At 50.9% G+C, this 19,494-nt stretch overlaps 10 protein-coding genes across 12 annotated transcripts in view; 5 read left to right on the forward strand and 5 right to left on the reverse strand.

Annotated features, from left to right (window-relative positions):
* The window catches only part of LOC125957161 (origin recognition complex subunit 6), a 1,442-nt gene extending 321 nt beyond the window's left edge, over window positions 1-1,121 (reverse strand). Inside the window, exons 1-3 of the mRNA XM_049689653.1 lie at window positions 1,066-1,121; window positions 582-736; window positions 1-518 (exon numbers count right to left, since the gene is read on the reverse strand). The exon at window positions 1-518 is cut by the window's left edge and continues 321 nt beyond it. Coding sequence (XP_049545610.1) covers window positions 1-518; window positions 582-694 — 631 coding nt within the window. The 5' untranslated portion in view covers window positions 695-736; window positions 1,066-1,121. The remainder of the gene's footprint in view (window positions 519-581; window positions 737-1,065) is intronic.
* On the forward strand, window positions 921-1,747 carry LOC125957167 (adenylate kinase isoenzyme 6 homolog). Its single transcript, XM_049689659.1, has 2 exons — window positions 921-1,032; window positions 1,098-1,747. Exons 1-2 carry the CDS (start codon window positions 1,005-1,007, stop codon window positions 1,595-1,597), a joined length of 528 nt encoding a protein of 175 aa, XP_049545616.1. The 5' UTR covers window positions 921-1,004; the 3' UTR covers window positions 1,598-1,747.
* On the reverse strand, window positions 1,741-3,163 carry LOC125957155 (1,5-anhydro-D-fructose reductase-like). The gene is made up of 3 exons (XM_049689645.1): window positions 2,983-3,163; window positions 2,748-2,915; window positions 1,741-2,674 (listed from the first exon to the last, which is right to left on the reverse strand). The coding sequence occupies exons 1-3, from the start codon at window positions 3,055-3,057 to the stop codon at window positions 1,937-1,939; spliced, it is 981 nt and encodes a 326-aa protein (XP_049545602.1). The 5' UTR covers window positions 3,058-3,163; the 3' UTR covers window positions 1,741-1,936.
* A 684-nt stretch (window positions 3,164-3,847) lies between these two features.
* LOC125957165 (peroxiredoxin 1) lies at window positions 3,848-6,236 on the forward strand. Its single transcript, XM_049689657.1, has 2 exons — window positions 3,848-4,011; window positions 5,231-6,236. The coding sequence occupies exon 2, from the start codon at window positions 5,257-5,259 to the stop codon at window positions 5,845-5,847; it is 591 nt and encodes a 196-aa protein (XP_049545614.1). The 5' UTR covers window positions 3,848-4,011; window positions 5,231-5,256; the 3' UTR covers window positions 5,848-6,236.
* Window positions 6,237-7,861: 1,625 nt separating this feature from the next.
* LOC125957125 (serine/threonine-protein kinase PITSLRE) lies at window positions 7,862-11,168 on the reverse strand. The gene is made up of 2 exons (XM_049689603.1): window positions 8,078-11,168; window positions 7,862-7,999 (listed from the first exon to the last, which is right to left on the reverse strand). The coding sequence occupies exons 1-2, from the start codon at window positions 11,072-11,074 to the stop codon at window positions 7,880-7,882; spliced, it is 3,117 nt and encodes a 1,038-aa protein (XP_049545560.1). The 5' UTR covers window positions 11,075-11,168; the 3' UTR covers window positions 7,862-7,879.
* A 65-nt stretch (window positions 11,169-11,233) lies between these two features.
* Window positions 11,234-12,653, reverse strand: LOC125957145 (WD repeat-containing protein 18). The gene has a single exon (XM_049689631.1). The coding sequence runs from the start codon at window positions 12,573-12,575 to the stop codon at window positions 11,277-11,279; it is 1,299 nt and encodes a 432-aa protein (XP_049545588.1). The 5' UTR covers window positions 12,576-12,653; the 3' UTR covers window positions 11,234-11,276.
* Window positions 12,565-13,831, forward strand: LOC125957160 (distal membrane-arm assembly complex protein 2). Of its 2 annotated transcripts, XM_049689651.1 has the most exons (3): window positions 12,565-12,670; window positions 12,819-13,248; window positions 13,316-13,831. In XM_049689651.1, exons 2-3 carry the CDS (start codon window positions 12,842-12,844, stop codon window positions 13,728-13,730), a joined length of 822 nt encoding a protein of 273 aa, XP_049545608.1. In that variant the 5' UTR covers window positions 12,565-12,670; window positions 12,819-12,841; the 3' UTR covers window positions 13,731-13,831. The 2 variants fall into 2 exon arrangements, with proteins under 2 accessions (XP_049545608.1, XP_049545607.1); XM_049689650.1 differs by lacking the exon at window positions 12,565-12,670 and having other exon boundaries at window positions 12,722-13,248.
* A 53-nt stretch (window positions 13,832-13,884) lies between these two features.
* LOC125957156 (vacuolar protein sorting-associated protein 26C) lies at window positions 13,885-15,199 on the forward strand. Its single transcript, XM_049689646.1, has 3 exons — window positions 13,885-14,041; window positions 14,123-14,879; window positions 14,947-15,199. Exons 1-3 carry the CDS (start codon window positions 13,985-13,987, stop codon window positions 15,030-15,032), a joined length of 900 nt encoding a protein of 299 aa, XP_049545603.1. The 5' UTR covers window positions 13,885-13,984; the 3' UTR covers window positions 15,033-15,199.
* Window positions 15,098-17,870, reverse strand: LOC125957126 (uncharacterized). The gene is made up of 2 exons (XM_049689605.1): window positions 16,268-17,870; window positions 15,098-16,196 (listed from the first exon to the last, which is right to left on the reverse strand). The coding sequence occupies exons 1-2, from the start codon at window positions 17,777-17,779 to the stop codon at window positions 15,156-15,158; spliced, it is 2,553 nt and encodes an 850-aa protein (XP_049545562.1). The 5' UTR covers window positions 17,780-17,870; the 3' UTR covers window positions 15,098-15,155.
* A 37-nt stretch (window positions 17,871-17,907) lies between these two features.
* Window positions 17,908-19,279, forward strand: LOC125957154 (transmembrane protein 19). 2 transcript variants are annotated; one of them, XM_049689643.1, is made up of 3 exons: window positions 17,908-18,013; window positions 18,070-18,215; window positions 18,279-19,279. In XM_049689643.1, exons 2-3 carry the CDS (start codon window positions 18,095-18,097, stop codon window positions 19,154-19,156), a joined length of 999 nt encoding a protein of 332 aa, XP_049545600.1. In that variant the 5' UTR covers window positions 17,908-18,013; window positions 18,070-18,094; the 3' UTR covers window positions 19,157-19,279. The 2 variants fall into 2 exon arrangements, with proteins under 2 accessions (XP_049545600.1, XP_049545601.1); XM_049689644.1 differs by having other exon boundaries at window positions 17,949-18,215.
* The last annotated feature ends 215 nt before the right edge of the window (window positions 19,280-19,494 follow it).

Below are 19,494 nucleotides of genomic sequence, written 5' to 3' on the forward strand. Positions count from 1 at the left end.
CTACTTTCGCCTTCGCTTCGCTCAGATCCACATTTGCCAGACATTTTTCCCAGTTTTTCTCCAGCAGCGTCCACTGGGCCGGCTTGAGAGCACTGAATGGCACCAGCTTCGTTTTGGGAGGCTTCATCTTCAAGCGCTTGCAGGCCTGAAACACAGCCATCGTCGCATACTGTGGATGGGTGAAATCAATCTGTCCGCCTCCGCTGATGTACCGTTTGTACGCTTCCAGCAGTACCGTCGCTTCCTTTTGCACCTGGCTCAATCCAAGTTGGACACAGATTTCGGCTATCCCTATCGTACGGTTGATGTCCAGTATCTTCTCCAACGTTCGGCGCCCTCCGGAATAGGCTGTCTTACGTAGTCCCGAAAGTTTGAGTGCCATTTCGGTATCGATAGGTAATCCGAGTAGGCCCGCAGCCAGATCAATGCAGAGCGTCGTTTTGGCTGAATCGCTCAGATTGCTCGTCATCCCGCTGGAAGATCGGATTTGAAGCAGTCTTTGCAGTTCCGTCGATTTGCTGTGGAAAGAGGACAAAGATCTTGAAATTACGGCTGGTTTGTACAAAAGAACGTTTACTTACGCAACGAGAGAGTCATGGCCTGCTAGTCCGAGCTTGGTGATGATTTGCAGCAGCAGTTTATTCTCGTGGCTAGCCATAATTCTTGGAATTTTCGCAGGCGATCCTCGCGGCATGAATCACAATTTTCGTCCTGGGCCGTTTGGCGCGAAATTCCGCTGTCAACCCGGATAACAAAAGGTATGCAATGCGGCCGCCTAATATTTAAGGGGCCACTAAGCGGCCAGTTTTCTGAATCTGCGATATAAAGTGACCGCTTAGTAATCGCATAGCGGCCCCTAAAACATTAAGCGCCCGCATTGCATACCTTTTGCATGCGGGACCGGCCTCCTTTGACGTTTGGGTGTCAAACACCGGCGTGGACAAAACAAAAAGGATTCCTCCTCCACCTCCTCGGCACGATTCGAAAAAGGACTCCACGGCACGATGGTTTTACCAAACATTTTGGTAACGGGTACGCATGGAATTAAATAAATAATCTATTCACCTAAATCAGAAACTCCGCTTGTTTTTCTCCAGGTACGCCCGGTACGGGAAAATCGGAGCTGTGCAAGTTGCTGGTTGAAAAGCTGGCTCCCGACTTCACGTGGCAGAGCGTGAGCGCGATCGTTAGCGAACACGGTTTCGTGGAGGAGTACGATGAGGATCTGCAGTGTCCGGTGCTGGACGAGGACCGGTTGCTGGATTACCTTGAGCCCATCATGCAGCAGGGTGGCCAGATCGTCGAGTATCATAGCTCGGATTTCTTTCCAGAACGCTGGTTTGCGGCCGTTTTCGTGATGCGCTGCTCCACGACGATCCTCTACGATCGCCTGCGGGAACGGCAGTACAGCGAGAAGAAAATCAAATGTAACGTGGAGTGTGAAATCTTCCAGACCCTCCTCGATGAAGCACGCGATTCCTATCGGGATGAGATCGTGTTCGAGCTGCAGAGCGATTTGCCGGCCCACCAAGATGCCAACGTGAAGCAGGTGTGCGAGTGGCTGGAAGAGTGGAAGAATAAAAAAGGGAAAAAGTGACTCCCCGATGGTGCCAAATGTTACGCTTATGCTTCGCGGAGACACTCGATGGTCCGTGCATCCGTAGTCTCCCCCGCTAGTGTGTCCTTATACTTATGAAGTTGAGTATTTCTTGAAATTATTTATAATCAACAACAAGCTACTACACTTAACAAACGAATCGCCTTTATTGGAAACCAAATAAAACAATTAATCGGTTCTCCCTCAGCTGCAGCGCTTTATGGTCCCATCATATCCGGGGTGCCGTTATGGTCCATCAATCGCGCACCAACATCCAATCTGCTCCTCGCGCGATGCTGTGCTCTTATCATCACGCGCATTGTGCGCCTCATCGCTTTATCAGTATTCCAGCTTGAATGGGAAGTATTTATGATCACTGCTGAACTTGAACGGCACCGTTCGGCCGCCAGTGTGGAATCCGTCCATCACTTTGATCTCATCGGCGGTCAGCTGAAAGTCGAAGATGTTAATGTTCTGGCGGATGCGCTCCAGCCGCGATGATTTCGGGATCGGCACCGTGCCCAATTCGATCAGATAGCGCAACACAACCTGGCCAGGAGTTTTACCGTACTTCTTGCCGATGTCGATCACTCTCGGATCGTCGAGCGCATGCTTGGGGATGCCCTCGGTACCAACAACCGGATCAGTTAGATTCGGACGCCCCAACGGACTGTATGCCGTAATGACGATGTCATGCTTCCGGCAGAACTCAATTAGTTTGCGCTGATTGATGCTCGGATTGCACTCGACCTGGTTGGTAACCGGTTTGACCTTGCAATTAGCGAGCAGACGCGTCAACTGCTCGCTGTTAAAGTTCGAAACACCGATGCTCTTCACCTTGCCCGTCTCCAGCAACCGCTCCATCGCCGCCCATGTATCGAGATAGTCCACATCCGAATTGATCGTCTTACCGGTGGCTTCATCGGTCGGCATAAAATCGCTCGGTGCCCAACCCGAAAATTCCCAGCCCATCGGCCAGTGCACCAGATACAGGTCGATGTAGTCCAGGCCGAGATTATCGAGGGATCGCTGGAACGCTTGCTCAACATGCTCCGGTGCGTGGAAAGTATTCCAGACCTGCCGTTGATGACCGGGAAACGACGGGTTAAGAACATCAAGCCATACGAGATAACGTCGTCAGAGATCTTACCTTGGTAACGATGAACATATCCTCACGCTTGATTACGCCTTCCGCGATCTTAGCACGCACCCCCTGGCCAACTTGACTCTCGTTTTGATAAAAGTACGCCGTATCGATATGGCGATAGCCCTCGTCGATTGCCGTTTTAACCGCTTCGATACCTTCCTCTTCGGTCGCCTGAATGATAAGAGAAGTTTCATCTTTCTCCGTACCTTCAGAAACTCGAAATTGGTTGTATTATTACCAGGTAGGTACCCAAGCCTAGGACAGGAAACTCCAGTCCATTGTTCAGCCGCACCGACGGTACCTTTGGGGCCATCCTAGTTGTTGCGATTCTATTTCTGGAGCAAAGGGCTTGTACGTCCGTCCTAGCGGAGTTTGCTGATGCGAATATTCGAGGGCGAGCCCGTTAATTACAACAACGGGCCCCATTGCCATTTGTCCATTGAACGATCCCATAACGAGATTCTATCCGATGCCGTCGTTATCTCCTTTTATTGATTGCACACAGTCGTTTGTCCCAAGGATGATGATAATGAGCCGTGATGCATGATGCTATCCGTTGAATATGTACAAAAGTATTTCTAACGAATAATTCATTTGTTCTGTCCAGTTTTTTGGTAAATTAGTATATTAAACATTATGCAAAGCATTAACCAAAAGGAAAAGCGTAACGTACTCATAAATTTGCTTCTGAAACCCCTTGAAATGCATGAAGATAGCATCTGGTGCAATAATTATTTTCGATAATACGAGTAATTCAAAATGTAATTTTTGTTTTAATCAGCGAACCCCGAAACTTTTCGACTTGCTTTGGGGCTGGCTCATTAAGCGACCGATAGACGGTCTGTGATTGCCGCGCGCGACAAGTAGTTTAGTATGGTTCCCTATTGGATAAAAGTGTTAATAAGCAGTTCTACTTTTAGCTGTTGGAAGAAATCCTAAATAACTAGTAAACGAACAGAAACTTCAATAAACATACGCGCGCCACTATCGCACGCTCGTGTGGTAGTCGGTTTTCTCGTTCTCAGGTTTCTCTTTACCGTCTAGAGGCGCTGTAAGGTAATCGAGAGGTCGTCATCTTGGCTCGGATCGCGGCTCGGCTCGCCGACTTTTTTTCCTGTTTCATCTGCCGTGCTGAGCGGAGGCTTGTCGTTCGATCTCTCTAGCGCTTTTGTGTGTGTGTACGAGCTCTACCGGCATTTTCCCCAGGATTCTGCCAAGAAAAGAAGGACCCGAAACTACCAATTAACCGTCTTCGCTGAGTGAAAAGGTAAATTACAGGATTCTTGATCCCGTTGCAAAAGAGGTAAAATTAAGGTAGAGAGTTGGCGCTGTTGAGTCATTTGTGGGGCCCGTGTTACGTGTGTCAATTTCACGCGGAATGCTCTCGAACGCTGGGGAAAAAGCGGCCTCCCGAAATCGCACATTTTTGGCGTGCGAGACAGCTTCTTCTCGAACACAGAACATACGGAAAGGCATTCGCAAATAATTGGCGACCATTTGCAATCAGCGCCGATGGCTACTTGGATACGCTTTTTTCCGGCTGGTGTACCGGGCTTCGAAGTGGTGAAATCGATTTTCCCAAAGCAACCAAAGCTGGGGGCATTCCTTGAGGCAAAATCGATTGCCACGACACGCGGGTTTCTTGGAGCTGTTTCTATGCTGGCTTCTAGCATTTTCCATCGCAACCCTTTGAGAGCGATCACGGCGGCAATAACCGCGTCTCCCCTCCCTGATTTTAGCTATTGTTTCTAACGAATGTATTACCCTACGATCCGGACATCAGAATCCTATAGATTAGTCACTCATTAACAATGTCCAGCGAAGGGAGCAGCGGCGGGGGGCTAACTCAGGGATTATCTCTAGACGCGCGCGTATCATTCCGTCGAGATCATTCCAGAGTCAGGGGATTGCCCCCTCCCCACCCCCTTGAGCGCCACTGGAAACTATCGCAATCGCGAGCGCGACAGAGAAAGAGCGATAGAAAAAAAAGAGCTAGTCGCCATTTTGTGGGGATGATGAAGCGTCCGAAACGTTTGATTGACCGCTAGAAGAAGATGAAGAGGTAAAAGGGTTAAAGGCTAGCGGCAAAATGGAAGAAACCGAAAAAAGTGGCCCCATCGATTGTGCCACTGGAAAGTGAAAGTACACTTCGAGCGACTATTGGAATGGATGAAGCAAGGGTTGCTAGATGGGGTGGTCTCATGTAATTCATCCTCATTCAGTCACGAAGAATGTCTGGGAATACAATAGCCAAGCGATCAATCGCGTGACTGCTACGAGAGCATACCTCCGCTCCGCTTACCGGCTCACAGAGCAAGGGGGGTCATTGATGACGCCGGTTAGCATTACGCAATGCGATGCAACAACTTGCCCCGCCACGCACAACCGGTTTCGCATCTCACAAACCGTTGCCATAGCGACACATGCACCGCTCCTTTACCGCTGGATGATTAATGTTTCTTCTTGTTCGCGCTTTTGCTTCACAGTGAATTCACACGCTCGAATCATCAACATGCCTGTTCCGGAGCTCCAGAAACCAGCGCCCGCCTTCAGCGGTACCGCCGTCATCAACGGAGAGTTTAAGGAGATCAGCCTGGAGCAGTTCCGCGGCAAGTACCTGGTGCTGTTCTTCTATCCGCTTGATTTCACCTTCGTCTGCCCGACCGAAATCATTGCCTACTCCGATCGGGTCGATGAGTTCCGCGCCAAGGGTTGTGAGGTGGTCGCCTGTTCGACCGACAGCCACTTCACGCATCTGGCCTGGATCAACACACCGCGCAAGCAGGGTGGATTGGGTGAGCTCAAGATCCCGCTGTTGGCCGACAAGTCGATGAAGATCGCACGTGATTACGGGGTGCTGCAGGAGGAATCCGGTGTCCCATTCCGTGGACTGTTCATCATCGACGATAAGGGCAATCTGCGACAGGTGACGGTGAACGATCTGCCGGTCGGCCGTAGCGTCGACGAGACGCTCCGACTGGTCGAGGCGTTCCGCTACACGGACGAGTTCGGTGAGGTTTGCCCAGCCAACTGGAAGCCGGGCAGCAAGACGATGGTGGCCGATCCGCACAAGTCCAAGGATTACTTCAATGCTGTGAACTAAGTTTTTGTAACCCCTCTATTCCTTGGCGCGTGTGTCTGTGTACGTCCATATCTCATGCATTCTCCTTATCATTATATCCAAATCGATCCGAGGAGGGTTGATCCCTGTCAAAGACATACCCGGCGCACTCTACACATCGTCCTCCTCTTTCGGCTTACTGCCTCGGTAGAACCGGGGAGAAGAAACAGAAGAGACAGAGAGGGCATTAGAACGCTAAAAAGCAAAAAATGAAGCTCGTTACTTGTAAGTTATAGCACAGCGGATGGAAACGGAAGTAAAAAGCAAAAGCCCAAGAAGCATGACCCCCAAAAACACACAAGAGAGCTATGGTGTGAAAAGGAAAAGCTGAGAACAATAAAGTATTGATTTTTTGAAAAAATTGAATAAAATTAGTTTCCTTCCGCAGTCTCCGATAACCAGCAGTTCCCCTACACGTCAAATCACACCGAAAACAGAAAGAATAAAAAGTTATCAGAGAAAAGGCCCGCTGAGGTCATCCATCAATTATCTGCAAGCTGTTGGTGGCCCCGAAATTGGTCTATAAATTCCCACGACTACACGCTTTTGATAAAGAAAACCTGTTCCCATTCGGAACTCACGTTTCATTCGTCAGCTGTTCGTAATCACCACCCGAACCGGGGCAAGATAACGGCGGATGGTACGTTTCTGCGAAGTACTGTGAGACAACGCATCATAATGCTTTCCTGCGGCGGTACCGGACACGCGACCGGAAGTACCCGTTTGACTGGCGCTACTCTACATTTGCATTCTGAGTATCGCTTGCATAAATTCAGCTAATCGCTCATAATTAGCCGCACGGTGATACGGATTGACCTCATTGGCGCACACCCTAACCCGCGAGCGCGTATTTCTATGGAAGCCTCCGATAGCGTTACTCAGCCCTCGAGCATTCGATTTCACAACCATCGCTAATTGTTGTTACAGCTGATTCAGACCAGACGACCGATGATCGTTTAGAATGCCTGCGTACTGATCCGTAAGAACTGGCGGTTGTTGCTTCATTATATGCAGCAGCGTTGCGAACGTGTGCGTCATATAAATGGAAACCCCCTGTGGTGGCGAAGATGCATCGTACAAAGACCGAAACGTGCTTGCTCATAAACCGGTCCAGCTAGCTGTCTGTTTTTGCTGTTGACCAACGGTAAGCACCCGGCGTTTCATTATCAATGTCAGGGGCACCAACTCTCACGTGGTTCTTTCGCTTGCTCCTCCTCCTCATCTTCACTTCGCGAAAGTAATTTATTATCTTCCGTTATTATCGGTCATAAGGTTTTGGGGGCAATAAACCTTTCTGCTTTTATTTCTTTCTGGCTGGGATTTACGAATTCCCTGGGAATTCTTTCTTATCAGTCGCGAATGAAAACATCGTGCTGAACGTGGTCTGGATAGGAGGGGCTTGCTTGGATCAGCAGTTAAGAGGACTTTATTGAATTTGTTCTTATTATGTTTTCTGTCTACTAAGATTGTCAACTATATTCTACATATTCACTTGCGTTTGCTGTTCTTTATTCGGTTCTTTATTTTAACCAAAGTGGCAGCAACTATGCGGACTAATTCGCTATTGTTCGCTTTTTTTTACCTCAATATAATGTTTTACTTATTGGCTCGATTAAAAGTATTGTGCTGCAAAGCTAAATTTTTGCTCACGTTTGTTACTCTTAGGTTCACAGTAACCTAATCCAATTTCTAGATTTGAATGGAAAAGTGTATCTTGTTATGTACCATTTATCGCAATTATACGCAATGTTTAATATTATTTTACAGCTTTTGCCGACGAGAGATATACAGAGTGAAGGACGACCATACCACTGTGGAAATCTCTTTCTGAAAATTTAACAACCTACATCACCATTGCTTAAGATACTTGCGTCCTCACCGTAATTGTTGTTATTTATTTGAAAAAATGTACGATCACTTTGCTCGACGGCTCGTGGATCAACTTGGTCAACCTGGGGTGCTGCAGCCACTACGGCTTGCCGATGGCTCCGAACCCGGTTGACAACTCGTGGCCTCAGAACTTTAGGCTAAAACCAGGTCCCATGGCTAGCTGGCGGGACTCGGCGTACGTTACACCACCGAGATGAAATCCACCGGCCATCGCCACTGCACTCTCCGGTACCGCATCATCGCCCTGCGAAGAAAACAAATGTTCGATTAGCAAATGTCCATTACCGTACCATGAGTATAAAGCCACCGGCGAAAAACGTACCAGTTTCTTAAACTCTCCACCACCACTGGGCGGTTTGGGACTCGAGGCAAGCGCCTTCTTCAGTCCCAGCTCGCTCTTTGCCGGCCAGGTCGGGAACATGGCCGGATCGATCGGCAGTGGTAACTCGCGGAAATAACTATGCTGAAGGGCAACTTCCGCCGTTAACCGTTGCTTCGGATCAAACGTCAGCAATCCCTGCAGCAACCCAATACCGAGCTCACTCGTTAGATGAGCGAACTTTTTACGCAGATTCGACACCGGATACTCGGTGAAGGTCATCTTCTGTACGGCCGGTAGTTCGTTGTAGCCAGGCCAGATCTTTTCATTCGGTGTGCCCAAATCCTTGAAGATACGATTCAGTTGATCGATCTCCGTTTTACCCGGGAACAGAGCGGCCATCGACAAGAACTCGGCAAAAATGCACCCAACGGACCAGATATCGATCGGCGTCGAGTATTCCTTGCAACAGAGCAGCAGCTCCGGTGCACGGTACCAGAGCGTAACGACGATCGAGGTGTACGGTTTCAGGGGTGATCCGTATTCGCGCGCCAGCCCAAAATCACCAACTTTCAGGATGCCCTTGTGCGAGAGCAACAGATTGGAGGTCTTCAGATCCCGGTGCAGTATCCAGTTATCGTGCAGATGGGCAACCGCGCGGAGTAGCTGCTGCGTCAGACATTTGACCTCTCCTGGCAGAAAGACTTGCTTCTTGTGCTTCATCGTTTCCATTAGCGACTTAAGATCGTGCTCGACGTAATCCATCACGATGAAGATCTTGTCCATGTTGCTTCCGACCACAATCTCGCGCACGGTCACAATATTCGGATGTTGGCCCTTCAGCAGGGTGTTGATCTCACGTAGCGACGTGATCGGGAAACCTTCCTTTTCCTTTTCCATCTTGAGCCGCTTCAACGCGACGATCTCTTCGGTGCGTTTGTCCTTTGCCCGATAGACCACCCCGTACGTGCCCTCCTCGATGCGGTTTAAACAGAGGAACTCTTCCACCGATCGGCAACCCTGAATACCAGGATAGTACGGTGGCAGTCGGTTCTTTACTTCCACCTCACCCGAAGACGAAACGTCAGCATCATCCCCACCGTCATCGTCACCACCGCCAGCAGCGTCATCGTCAGCGTGATCGTTTCGTGGTTTCTTTTGCGATCGTCCATCAGCAACAACATTATCACCATCAACATCTTCTTCCGCATCATGATGGTCGTCCTCGTCGCCTGGCTTTCCACGACGGCGATCGCCTCGACTAGCTTGATCATCACGGGATCGGCTTCGACTGCTACCATCGGTATGGCTTTCCTCGTGATGCCGATGCCGATGGCGTGCTGCTAAGGGGCTTCGGGAGCGGCTGTGCGACCGCGAAACTGATCCCGAACCCGATCGTGTACGAGAGTGCGATCGTGACCGATAGGAAGCGGCCGAATCGCTGCGTCGATGGCGTCGATCCGACTTGGCAAGTTCTCCAACAGATAGCGGACTAACCGGGGCATGCTCTTCGTCCTCTTCGTCGCCATCGGAGCGCTCGGAAGCGTCGCTACTGCTCGTCTCGGAATCGGACGATCTGCGTGATCCACCTGCGCCCTCATTATCATCCAGATGGTGGTGCTCCCCATCATCCTCTTTCGTCGCTCGATTGCGACGCTCTCGATGGCGATGCCTTCGGTGGCGCGATCGCTTCTTGGCACGCCGTTCACGCCGCTGCTGTTCCTCATCACCACTCAGCATTACCACATCTGCATCTTCCTCTGCTTCATCCTGCTCATCGTTCAGCTCTTCCGCGCTTATTTCGTCGTCTGTATCGTCCGTGTCGTCGTGGGCCCTTGGATTTTCCTCTTCCTTGTGAAGCCGGCGTGCCTTTAGTTCATCCCTAGCGGCTTCCTTTCTGCGGAGCATCTCACGATCGGCCTCCAGCAGCTTGGCACGTCGTGCATCCTGTTCCTTTTCCTCCGCTGTACGTGGCATGTCTTGATGCATCGCTTCCTGCTGATGTTGTTGCTGCTGCTGCTGGTGATGATGCCGTTGTTGATGATGATCGGGACTCTCGATAATTTCCACCACATCCATTCCCCGTGAATCGTAGCGTCGTTCGCGATGGCGACGCTCACGATCTTCCGGATCACCTCGATGCCGTCCACTAGCGTGCGCATGCCGGTGATCGCGTTTCGATTCGCGCTTCTGTTCGTAATGCTCCTGCTCATCGATGTAGGCATCGGCCATTTCACCGGATGTCGGTGCCATTTCACGCTCACGTTCACGGTGCTTTGAATCGTAGCGACTCTTCTTGTTCAGTAACCGGGTCCGCAGGTCTTCGAGCAGTTTGTCCTGATCCTGAGCCTTCATCAAGCTATCGCCAAGAGAGGAGGAAGCATCCGTCGGTTGTCGTCTTTGCTTTTCGCCGTGATCTCGTACCCGTTCGTAGTCACGGTCACGCTCACGATCACGCATAGCACGATACTCGCGTTCCCGGTCCCGTTCCCGGTCTTCTCCCCGGTGCTCTCGATCGCGTTCTCGCTTGCTGTGATACGTTTCACGCATTTCACCGTAAAACGGATTCATCTCGTAGCGTGTCGAATGATGCTTACTGTCACGTTGCGTAGGTTCACGGCCCCGGTCACGGCCACCACCACCACCGCTGACCGTCGTCGCCGTTGAGCTACGGCCGGATCGGTGTTGTTGTTCCCGGGAAGAGGCAGATAGGGAAGCGTAGTGCTCCCGTTCACGGTAGTGGTCCCGTCCGCGGCCACCATCGCCTCGGTCTCGCGGATCCCGTTCGCGCTCCTGCATCATCCCACGGTGACGGTGGCTTCGATCCTTCGTCTTTTTGTCTTTCCGTTTCTGGCTGCTGCTGGTACCGTAGTAGGCCGAACTGCTGCTCGCCTGCGGTGGCTTGATGTCGAGCGAATCGTTCGTCTCTTCGTCTTCCGAGGGGCTCAGCTCTACACCGCTCTTCACCTGTCCATCCTCGCTCTGCTCACCGTCGCTCATCGTCCAGGAAATCCCTTTTTACTTCGGATTTCAGGAAAAAACTGCAAAATTTTACAAAAATCCACCACCAAAAACAACCACAAATCGCACTTTGACAGCTGTCAAACGGACACCGGCGTCCTCGCGAATTTAAAAATCCGGTTGAAAAGGAGTAAAACGGATACAGAAAAACGATTGAAGATGGTTCAGCGCTTTTGTGGTTTTATTTCACCGAGGTACACTTTTCGTACATTCGCTTATTGATTTTCTTCAACTTGGCGACCTCCTTACTCAGCCGTTCGATGCACGATTCGTCACTGTTGCTTAGCACCGAGCTGGCCGCCTGCTGCTTCTTGGTGGTAGCGGAGGGAGCGTTTGCAACCATTCGGGCAGCCATTTCAATCCAATGGCAATCCTTGTTACGCTCCACTTCTGGTCGTACGGGTTCCTCCGTTACCAGGCACTCGTAGACCATCTCTTCCCTTTCCACCTTCTTGCCGGTCATATTCTGGATCGGTGGGAAGGGCACGGGAAGTGTGACCGTCTGGTCGAACATAAGCCGGGGCGTGAGCAGGAAGAACGCATTCGTTATGGCCCCTTTGTGCGGCAGGACCCGGAGCAGCTGGCGTGTTGGAATGTGCCATACGACCACCCGTTCGTCTTCACTTCCCGAGAGCAACGTTTCGTTATCGATCGAGACGGAAAGACAGGTGATGGCCTTCTTGTGGCCACTCAGTGTGCTCTCGTTTAACATTGGCTGCGACAGATGCACCTCCTTCGAGCGAGGCAACGATAGCAGGTGGCACACGTAGATCTGTCCCTTCTGGTCGCCCACAAACAGCGTCGTTTCCATGCTGTTGATCGTGAGCGCAGACAGGGCTACGGGGAAGACGACGTTCAGCGTAAGCTGGCCCGAGGCCAAATCGTACAGCTTGCAGGAGCGATCCAGCGAGGTAGCACCCATCATCGCTCGCATGCCTCCCTTGCCAACGAACAGATCCGTGATCGGCAGGGTAAAGTCCGAAAACTCGTACAACGCTTCGGCGTCCTTCTGCTGCACGAGCCTGGTCAGACTCCAGACGGCGATACGACAATCCTGGGCGGCGGACACGAGGTGTGATCCATCGTCGGTGAACTTTAAGGCCACAATGTTACCGTAATGGTGCGATACGGTGCACAGATTGACGCCGGTACCCAGGTTGTACACCTTGAAAGACTGCGCGATACCAACGGCAGCGTAATTGCCATCCGGTGTAACGCACAGGGCATTCGGGCAGGCCGGCAGTAGGTACTTGGAGCTTACGGGTTCCTGTCGGTTGATCGGCCATACGCCTAGCAATGGTTTGGCCGGGTTGCTGCTCACCAGATAGCGATCCTTGACGATAGTCACCGTTTTCGGTGCGGGGGCACCGCCGCTTCTGTACGTCATTAGTTGCGTTCCGGTGTGCACGTCCCAGGCGCAGCTACTCCACAGCTGTTCCGAGGCGTCGCTCGTGATGGCTATTTCCACAGAGTCGGTCATCGTGGCCGTGGATTCTGAATTCTCTGTTTTATCTTTCTGCTTGAACACCACGCGGCCGGCTGCGACCAAAACAACGTGACGACACTTTTGCCAAGGTTCGTATAGAGAAGGTGGGCGCCGGTGTACGAAAGAAGTGGAAGTGCGGGGAGGGGAGGCTTATGCAAACCAAAACAGAAACCCGAATTTGGTGGCCCACCCGGTCGTGAGTTTGTTTCGGCGTACTTTCTTAATCTAGTAAGTTAGTTTTTAGTGAGGAAATCCACAAAATGTACCGATTGGTGAGATATACGGGGGCACCGGGATTAAATCGAGCCCGGTTGCATCTTCCGCCGGAAACGGAAGGTGTTCCCACCAACCCCAAACTGGATCCCGTGGTTGCAAAGCGCATTCAGGAAGATAAAGAGCGGCTCCAGTGGCGCACACCGTACTCGGAACGATCGGATAGCTTCTACAGTGCGTTCAAACTGTTCGCTTCACACAACCGGAATTCGGAGCTGGTGGAAAAGATGCAGCAACCCATAAACCTGGCCCCGTCAGCAATTTTCGAATGGTGGCAAAAGCGGAAGGCAAGCGTTGAGGCACACATGCAAAAGTTCATCCCCGAGCGGCACGCCGCGCTAGGCGATGATCTGGCCACGGCACATTTCATTGTCCATCGAGGTGGTTCGGTCAGGTGCGTACGATTCTGTGGCACGCCTTGCACTGTGCGGCTCATTATAATCTTGCTTTTTATCCAACAGATTCCGTGGTCAGAATAAATGGATCCAAAAGGACGATGACGATGAGTACGATCTGCCACGGAAATTCGTACAGGGCATGGTGCTCGAGGAGGTCCGCTGCGATGGGATGCATCTGTTCTACGAGGGAACGGAAAACATACAGAAACTGTTGCATCTGAAGCACCTTTCGTTCGAGAACGTGCCCCTTTTTGATGATTGGTACATGGATCGTATTTCCGGCAACATGTTACCCTCGCTTGAGAAGCTCAATCTTCGTGGAACGGCCGTTACACACCGCGGACTGCACTGTTTGTACCGCTTGCCCAACCTGAAGCTGGTGCTGGTGGATAATCCGGAGAAGGACATTGTCTGGAAGCTAACGGTGGCCGAACTAGAAGACTGGAACCCGGAATTGCGCATTGCGTCGAGTGAATAAAAAGTAAAATTCAAATAAAGTATTCTCATAGGCGCTGGCCACCGAATTTCGCTGAAGACTATGCGAACCTCGGGCGATTTGATGTAAACATTGGCGTCCCGTCGTTCGATTCATCTTGGGTGTAATTTGTGTTTTTTTTTTTGTTAATCTCCAGAATCCTTATCAGTGCAAAGACGAGAATAATTACGGCTTAATCGGAATGCCTTTCGAGTGAAATTCGGGAACTAATCCTGCTAAATCTGCTCTGCGACAGGATGTCAATTAACGTAGAAGTCAAGTTGCGCAGGGCGAACAAGGTGTACTACGAAGGGGTCGGTATTCGGATCTGCCTAGCCCGGTGTTGATCGTTGCTAATGAAGAATCCTCCCCCTCTATCCCTCCCGGCCTACTAGGAAACAGTATCGGGCGTCGTACAGGTGGTGTGCGGTTCCGAGGCCAAACACGACGGCATCACGATCACGTTGGAAGGCTTGGTCAACCTGCAGATAAGCAATAAGAATGTGGGCATCTTCGAGGCGCTGTACAACAGCGTCAAACCAATTACACTCCTGAACCAGCACAGCGATCTGGCACCCTCTGGTAAGCTGCCGATCGGTACGAGCGAGTTCCCGTTCGAGTTTCCGCTCATCTGCCCGAAAGAGCCCAAAACGTTGTACGAAACGTACCACGGTGTGTTTGTGAACATCACGTACATGCTGCGATGTGATATCAAGCGAAGCTTCCTGGCCAAAAGCGTCCAGCGCACGCAACAGTTCATCATCCAGTACCGGCCCGTGGTGGAGCGGCCCCCGAAGGAGGTCACGTTTTCGATCAGTCCCGATACGCTGCAGAAAACGGCCAAGGAAAGAATCTCGATTCCACGATTCCTGATCTCCGGAACACTCGATTCGACGGACTGCTGCGTAACGAAACCATTCACAGGGAGTGTCACCGTGCACCACACGGAGGTGGCAATCAAATCGATCGAAATACAGCTGGTGCGCGTGGAAACGTGTGGCTGTGCCGAGGGATACTCGCGTGATGCGACCGAAATCCAAAACATTCAAATTGCAGACGGCAACGTGTGTCCGAAGGTGGCGATACCGATCTACATGACACTGCCTCGCTTGTTCACGTGTCCGACACTGATTACGAAGAACTTTAAAGTTGGTAAGTGGAACTGCGCCTGGCTTTTTCGTCTAAACTTCAATTAACAATCCTGTCATGTCGCTTGCAGAGTTTGAGGTGAATCTCGTAATAATCTTCGGAGACGACTATTTGGTGACAGAAAACTTCCAAATACTCCTCAACCGGACAGCCTAGAGAGAAGCGTGGGTCATTCCAAGCACATGTTTCTGCGAAGCAATAAACTGAGAATACTACAAAGATTCGTTGCACGGTGCTGCAACTCTTGCACAATCGTAACCCTTTTATTACCGGACTGATTTACAACGCCAGCCACGTAGCGTCACATGATCCCAGTGCATCCAGCTCCGCATTCAAACATTGCAGCTTGATTGCAATACGTTTCGAGACGTACATTTCGATCAGATTTCGTTCCATGGTGGGATGCTGCTGGCAGATCGCTTCGACTAGTCCTTCCACGAGACCCTCCTTGCGATGGTAGATGGCCTCAACAACGTACGTCTCGAGCTGGTGTGCCTGTTCCACCCACAGCGGCGAAGGTTGTACCTTTGCCGCATTCCCAGGCGCTGGCACAACCACGTACTGATCGTTCTGCAGCTCGATCGCATACAAAACCTCACCCAAGTATTCGTACTTCTGGTGCATCCGATCCGCAATAAGGTTCGTCAAAAATTCGCATGCTTGCGGTTCCGTAGCGCCACGTACATCTGGATCGAGTGGTTCTTCTTGTGGTAACGTTATCTGAATATCGTTTGAAAGTTGTGCGACTTCTAGAAGCGTGTTCGATACATGCGTATCTTGTTTGGCGTTGGATACGGCTCGACAAAGCTGCATCAAGGCACCCTGTGAGGAAAGAATGCACGTTTCCGAGGAAACGCTGATGGCATCTTGGAGACTGGCGAGGGTTTTGTACATTGGTGTGCTGCAGAGTCGCTGCATGGGAATGCCGGTCGCATGAGCGGCGCCAAACTGGGGACGTAACTCGTTCAATAGTTTACGGACAGAAGCGATCGAGATCATAATGCCTTCTGGGAGGTAGCTATAGTCCTCGTTAACGCACCGTATGCTTTCCATCGTATCGAGCATACCATCGAGTACAATGTTCTGTTCATCTTCGCAGGCACCGTACGGGACGCGTGTGATCACTGCCTGCGGTCGATTATCCATGGTGGAAGAGGCCGTTGTAGTGCATAGTTCATACCAATCGCTGAACAGATCCAAGAGCGTTGCCATGGTCCTGATCGTATCATTATCGTTTTCTGCCAATGTTTTTAGTGCGTCTGCAGTGCGATGGGAAATCAATTGCCTCGATACGTCCGCGTGGAATGGATCGTTTAGAATCTGCGTTAAATAAGAAACCCGAAAGTGAATTAAAATCATACTCGGGATCGACACGGTGATGGCGATATTACCTCACGTTCGAGATGCCGTCGTTCGAAATCAAGCAGTGCGGTGATTCGTGGATCCTGGGATTCAATTAGTTGCAGCAGCGACTCCTTACTAACCGTAACACCAGTTTCTTGTAACACGAACCCCTCTTCGAGCAAGATCCGATGGATGGAGGTAAGCGAACTCTCGGGGCACGGAAACAGGTAAATGCGATCGCCCGTTACTGGGTGTAGGATGTAGTGCTGCTCAACGCTAACCTCCAGTTCACTCCATATGTCGGCCGATTCTCTATCACAGGGCGTCGTTATGGCAACCACGCGATAGTTTGCTTGATGCACAAGCTCTACGAGCCGCTTCAGCAAATCAGCACCGTACACCAGGTCGAAATCGATGTGGACAATTTGTTTCCATTCTGCGAAGACTCCTTGTACGCAGACACAATGTAGCTGTGCATTGGGACCAACGATCTGATCGCGGATACGATCGTACATGTAACGTACCGGTGCGTCAACTCGCACTAGGTTCAAAGTGCAGATGAGATCGGTGGGATTGGGTAGCAGCAATGTGTAGGATTCCAGCATCCTAATGGCTGCAGCATTCATCCCTTTCTCCAGGTAAACACCATGGATCCAATTTTCTATTTGTAGCGCTTCCGGCAGAGGATAGCGAAACTGATCGGTCATGTAGTGGAATGCTTCGACGCTGATACAGCGCAACTCAAGCGATTTGGCCAGCTCATCGTCCGTCCAGCCTACAAGGGTTGAGCCGGTTTGGGTGTCTGCCACACCGGCCAGTATGCATGCCAATTGCCCCTCGCTGAAATATTCGCTTAAAATTTGTTTTACTCTCTCGTTCACGTGCTTGTTTCCGGTGTCCCTCAGCTCTTGTAGCGAAATCGCGAGATTGACCATTTCCGCTTTAGCGAGGTTGATGCGTTGTGATTTTTGTTCATTTAACGTTTGTGCCTTTCGCGCCTTGTCCCGTTCCTCCGTGTACGCTTGCTCGAGGGCAACGATTTTTTTCTGCTGCAGACCGTTCGCATGCTCGAGCTCGTCGATCTGCCTTTGCAGATTGCTGATGGTTTGCGCTTGGCGCTCCTCCTTCGTAGGATGCTTGCGGAAAGGGTTTATCACGGGTTGAACCACGGGTACCTCACCGCGCAGCAACTTGTCAACCTCCTCTTTGCGCTTCTTGATCGTGAGCTCTGATTCGGCCTGCTCGGAGAGATCCTCGGTTTCTTTGCGCTTTGCCGGCGCACGGATTGACGGGATGGCAAGTTTTTTCAGCACCTTTCGCCTCACGCCGTCCATCAGCAACGCGCTCATGTCCTGTTCGAAGCAATCTTCCGTAAAGTGGTCGCTGCAGATGAATTTCCGCGTAAGTCCCTCGGGCATCGTAATGCCGCAAGCCTCAACCCACAGTGAGGCCCGTTCCGGGTTGGCAGGTATCCGATGGTACGTTACCCGGTTCATGGGATCGTCCGTTTGTTTGTCGGTGATGTTCGAACGGTTTTTGCAAACGGCACACGGTTTCATTTTGTTCACGATTTCGCCATCACTTCGGTGTACGAGAAAATTTAGTCACTTTCATAGGAGGAAAACTCGAGCGATTTTCGGTTTTTATAAATTTTTGTTTGAGCGCTGTTTGTTTATCTCCGGTATGTTTTGACATTTCGGAGAAAGTCCAAACGAAAAAAAAAAACAACCAGCCAAGCGGAAATCTTCTAACTGAATTCGTGATCCGGAACTAAATTCCGTTCGTTCGTTTGTGTGAGATTAGCCTGTCCCCCGTGTTGCTATCCGAGATCCTTAGCTTCTCTTTTTAGGAATCATATCGTCCTCCCCGGAATCATGCAGGAGAGTCCCATCTACCAGATCCTGCCAGTGCTGCTGTGCGGACTCTCGGTGCCGCTTTCTATGTTTATGTGGATCGGTAACGTGGCGTACTCAAAGATCGCTAGCGATGGAGAGAGTGAGTTTTATCAAGCATCATCCCGCAGGCGAATGTTCGTAAAACTATCTTCCTCCCTCACAGATAGCGTTATTACACCGACCCGCTGGCTATTCTCGGTGCTTGTACCGGTGCTGCTGATGGTGTACGGGTGGCGAAGGAAGGGCGTCAACCGATCCGGTGCCCTGCTCGGGCTGATATGTGCTATCATCCTGGCGATCGCATCGCATGCTTATCTTGCTTGTCTGGCAGCGTTTTTCTTCAGCTCAAGTCGTGCCACCAAGTTCCGGGGACACATAAAGCGTCAGTTTGAAGAGGACTTTCGTGAAGGTGGCCAACGGAATTGGGCACAGGTGATCTGCAACGCGGGTATGGCCACCCAGCTCGCACTACTGTATCTGCTCGACTGCGGTTACGGTGAACGGCCAATTGATTTCGTACAGCTGTACCGCTCCAGCTGGCTCGGTGTGGCTATTCTGGGTTCGTTCGCTTGCAGTAACGGCGATACCTGGGCCAGTGAGCTGGGCACGGTTATCGGTAGTGGCGATCCGTTTCTAATCACCACGCGGAAACGCGTACCGCGTGGCACGAATGGTGGTGTATCGTTCTTAGGGTTACTAGCCAGCTTTCTCGGGGGCACTTTGATCGGTTTGGTTTACTTTCTGACCATCCGATACACGGTAGAAGCTAGTGTGTACGCTCGCAGCCCGCCACAATGGCCGTTGATTGTGTTTGGTGGGATTGCGGGTCTACTAGGATCGCTCGTCGATTCTTTGCTTGGGGCTACGCTGCAGTATTCGGGACGAAATGAAAAGGGCCACGTTGTGGAGCGACCCGGGAAGGGTGTTCGTCATATAAGCGGAGTGCGGATCTTGGACAACCATAGCGTGAATCTCATATCAAGCATCGTAACCGGCATCGTGATGCCTTCGATCGCGATGAACCTCTGGTCGGTGTTCTAAGTGAGTGGGTCGAAAGGAAGGGAGATGAAAAGGGGCCTTCTGTCGAAAGCTATAATTTTAAATCTAGTGACTTACAATGAGGTGGGAGGTGGTGAATAGATGAATAATAAATAAGTAATTAGTGGGATGATTCTAATTGACTGCTATTTATTTCGTTCAATCGCATTTACAGTTGAGTTGAAGTTCGAAAGAACTATTGAGTACGCTGTCCAGTCAGTATCCGGTTTCAAGGGCTCTGGAGATTTAATTTAGCAACGACCCTTGTAGGGCACTCGAGTACAGGTGATCCATCAGCAAATCGTAACGAAAAGTATAAGTGGTTTGGTTGACCATAGTAA

Source organism: Anopheles darlingi, chromosome 3, assembly GCF_943734745.1.
Source record: "Anopheles darlingi chromosome 3, idAnoDarlMG_H_01, whole genome shotgun sequence".
In the NCBI taxonomy this organism is placed as follows: domain Eukaryota; kingdom Metazoa; phylum Arthropoda; class Insecta; order Diptera; family Culicidae; genus Anopheles; species Anopheles darlingi.

Coding starts and splice junctions, on each gene's coding strand:
- LOC125957125 (XM_049689603.1), bottom strand. CDS start 11,074: ATGAGCGACGGTGAGCAGAGCGAGGATGGACAGGTGAAGAGCGGTGTA. Junction 8,000..8,077: donor GTGGAGAGTTTAAGAAACTG/GTACGTTTTTCG, acceptor TTTTCTTCGCAG/GGCGATGATGCGGTACCGGA.
- LOC125957155 (XM_049689645.1), bottom strand. CDS start 3,057: ATGGCCCCAAAGGTACCGTCGGTGCGGCTGAACAATGGACTGGAGTTT. Junction 2,916..2,982: donor TAGGCTTGGGTACCTACCTG/GTAATAATACAA, acceptor CTTATCATTCAG/GCGACCGAAGAGGAAGGTAT. Junction 2,675..2,747: donor ATATGTTCATCGTTACCAAG/GTAAGATCTCTG, acceptor CATCAACGGCAG/GTCTGGAATACTTTCCACGC.
- LOC125957165 (XM_049689657.1), top strand. CDS start 5,257: ATGCCTGTTCCGGAGCTCCAGAAACCAGCGCCCGCCTTCAGCGGTACC.
- LOC125957160 (XM_049689651.1), top strand. CDS start 12,842: ATGTACCGATTGGTGAGATATACGGGGGCACCGGGATTAAATCGAGCC. Junction 13,249..13,315: donor CATCGAGGTGGTTCGGTCAG/GTGCGTACGATT, acceptor TTTATCCAACAG/ATTCCGTGGTCAGAATAAAT.
- LOC125957156 (XM_049689646.1), top strand. CDS start 13,985: ATGTCAATTAACGTAGAAGTCAAGTTGCGCAGGGCGAACAAGGTGTAC. Junction 14,042..14,122: donor ACAAGGTGTACTACGAAGGG/GTCGGTATTCGG, acceptor CCGGCCTACTAG/GAAACAGTATCGGGCGTCGT. Junction 14,880..14,946: donor TACGAAGAACTTTAAAGTTG/GTAAGTGGAACT, acceptor TGTCGCTTGCAG/AGTTTGAGGTGAATCTCGTA.
- LOC125957154 (XM_049689643.1), top strand. CDS start 18,095: ATGCAGGAGAGTCCCATCTACCAGATCCTGCCAGTGCTGCTGTGCGGA. Junction 18,216..18,278: donor GATCGCTAGCGATGGAGAGA/GTGAGTTTTATC, acceptor CCTCCCTCACAG/ATAGCGTTATTACACCGACC.
- LOC125957167 (XM_049689659.1), top strand. CDS start 1,005: ATGGTTTTACCAAACATTTTGGTAACGG. Junction 1,033..1,097: donor ACCAAACATTTTGGTAACGG/GTACGCATGGAA, acceptor GTTTTTCTCCAG/GTACGCCCGGTACGGGAAAA.
- LOC125957145 (XM_049689631.1), bottom strand. CDS start 12,575: ATGACCGACTCTGTGGAAATAGCCATCACGAGCGACGCCTCGGAACAG.
- LOC125957126 (XM_049689605.1), bottom strand. CDS start 17,779: ATGAAACCGTGTGCCGTTTGCAAAAACCGTTCGAACATCACCGACAAA. Junction 16,197..16,267: donor GACGGCATCTCGAACGTGAG/GTAATATCGCCA, acceptor TATTTAACGCAG/ATTCTAAACGATCCATTCCA.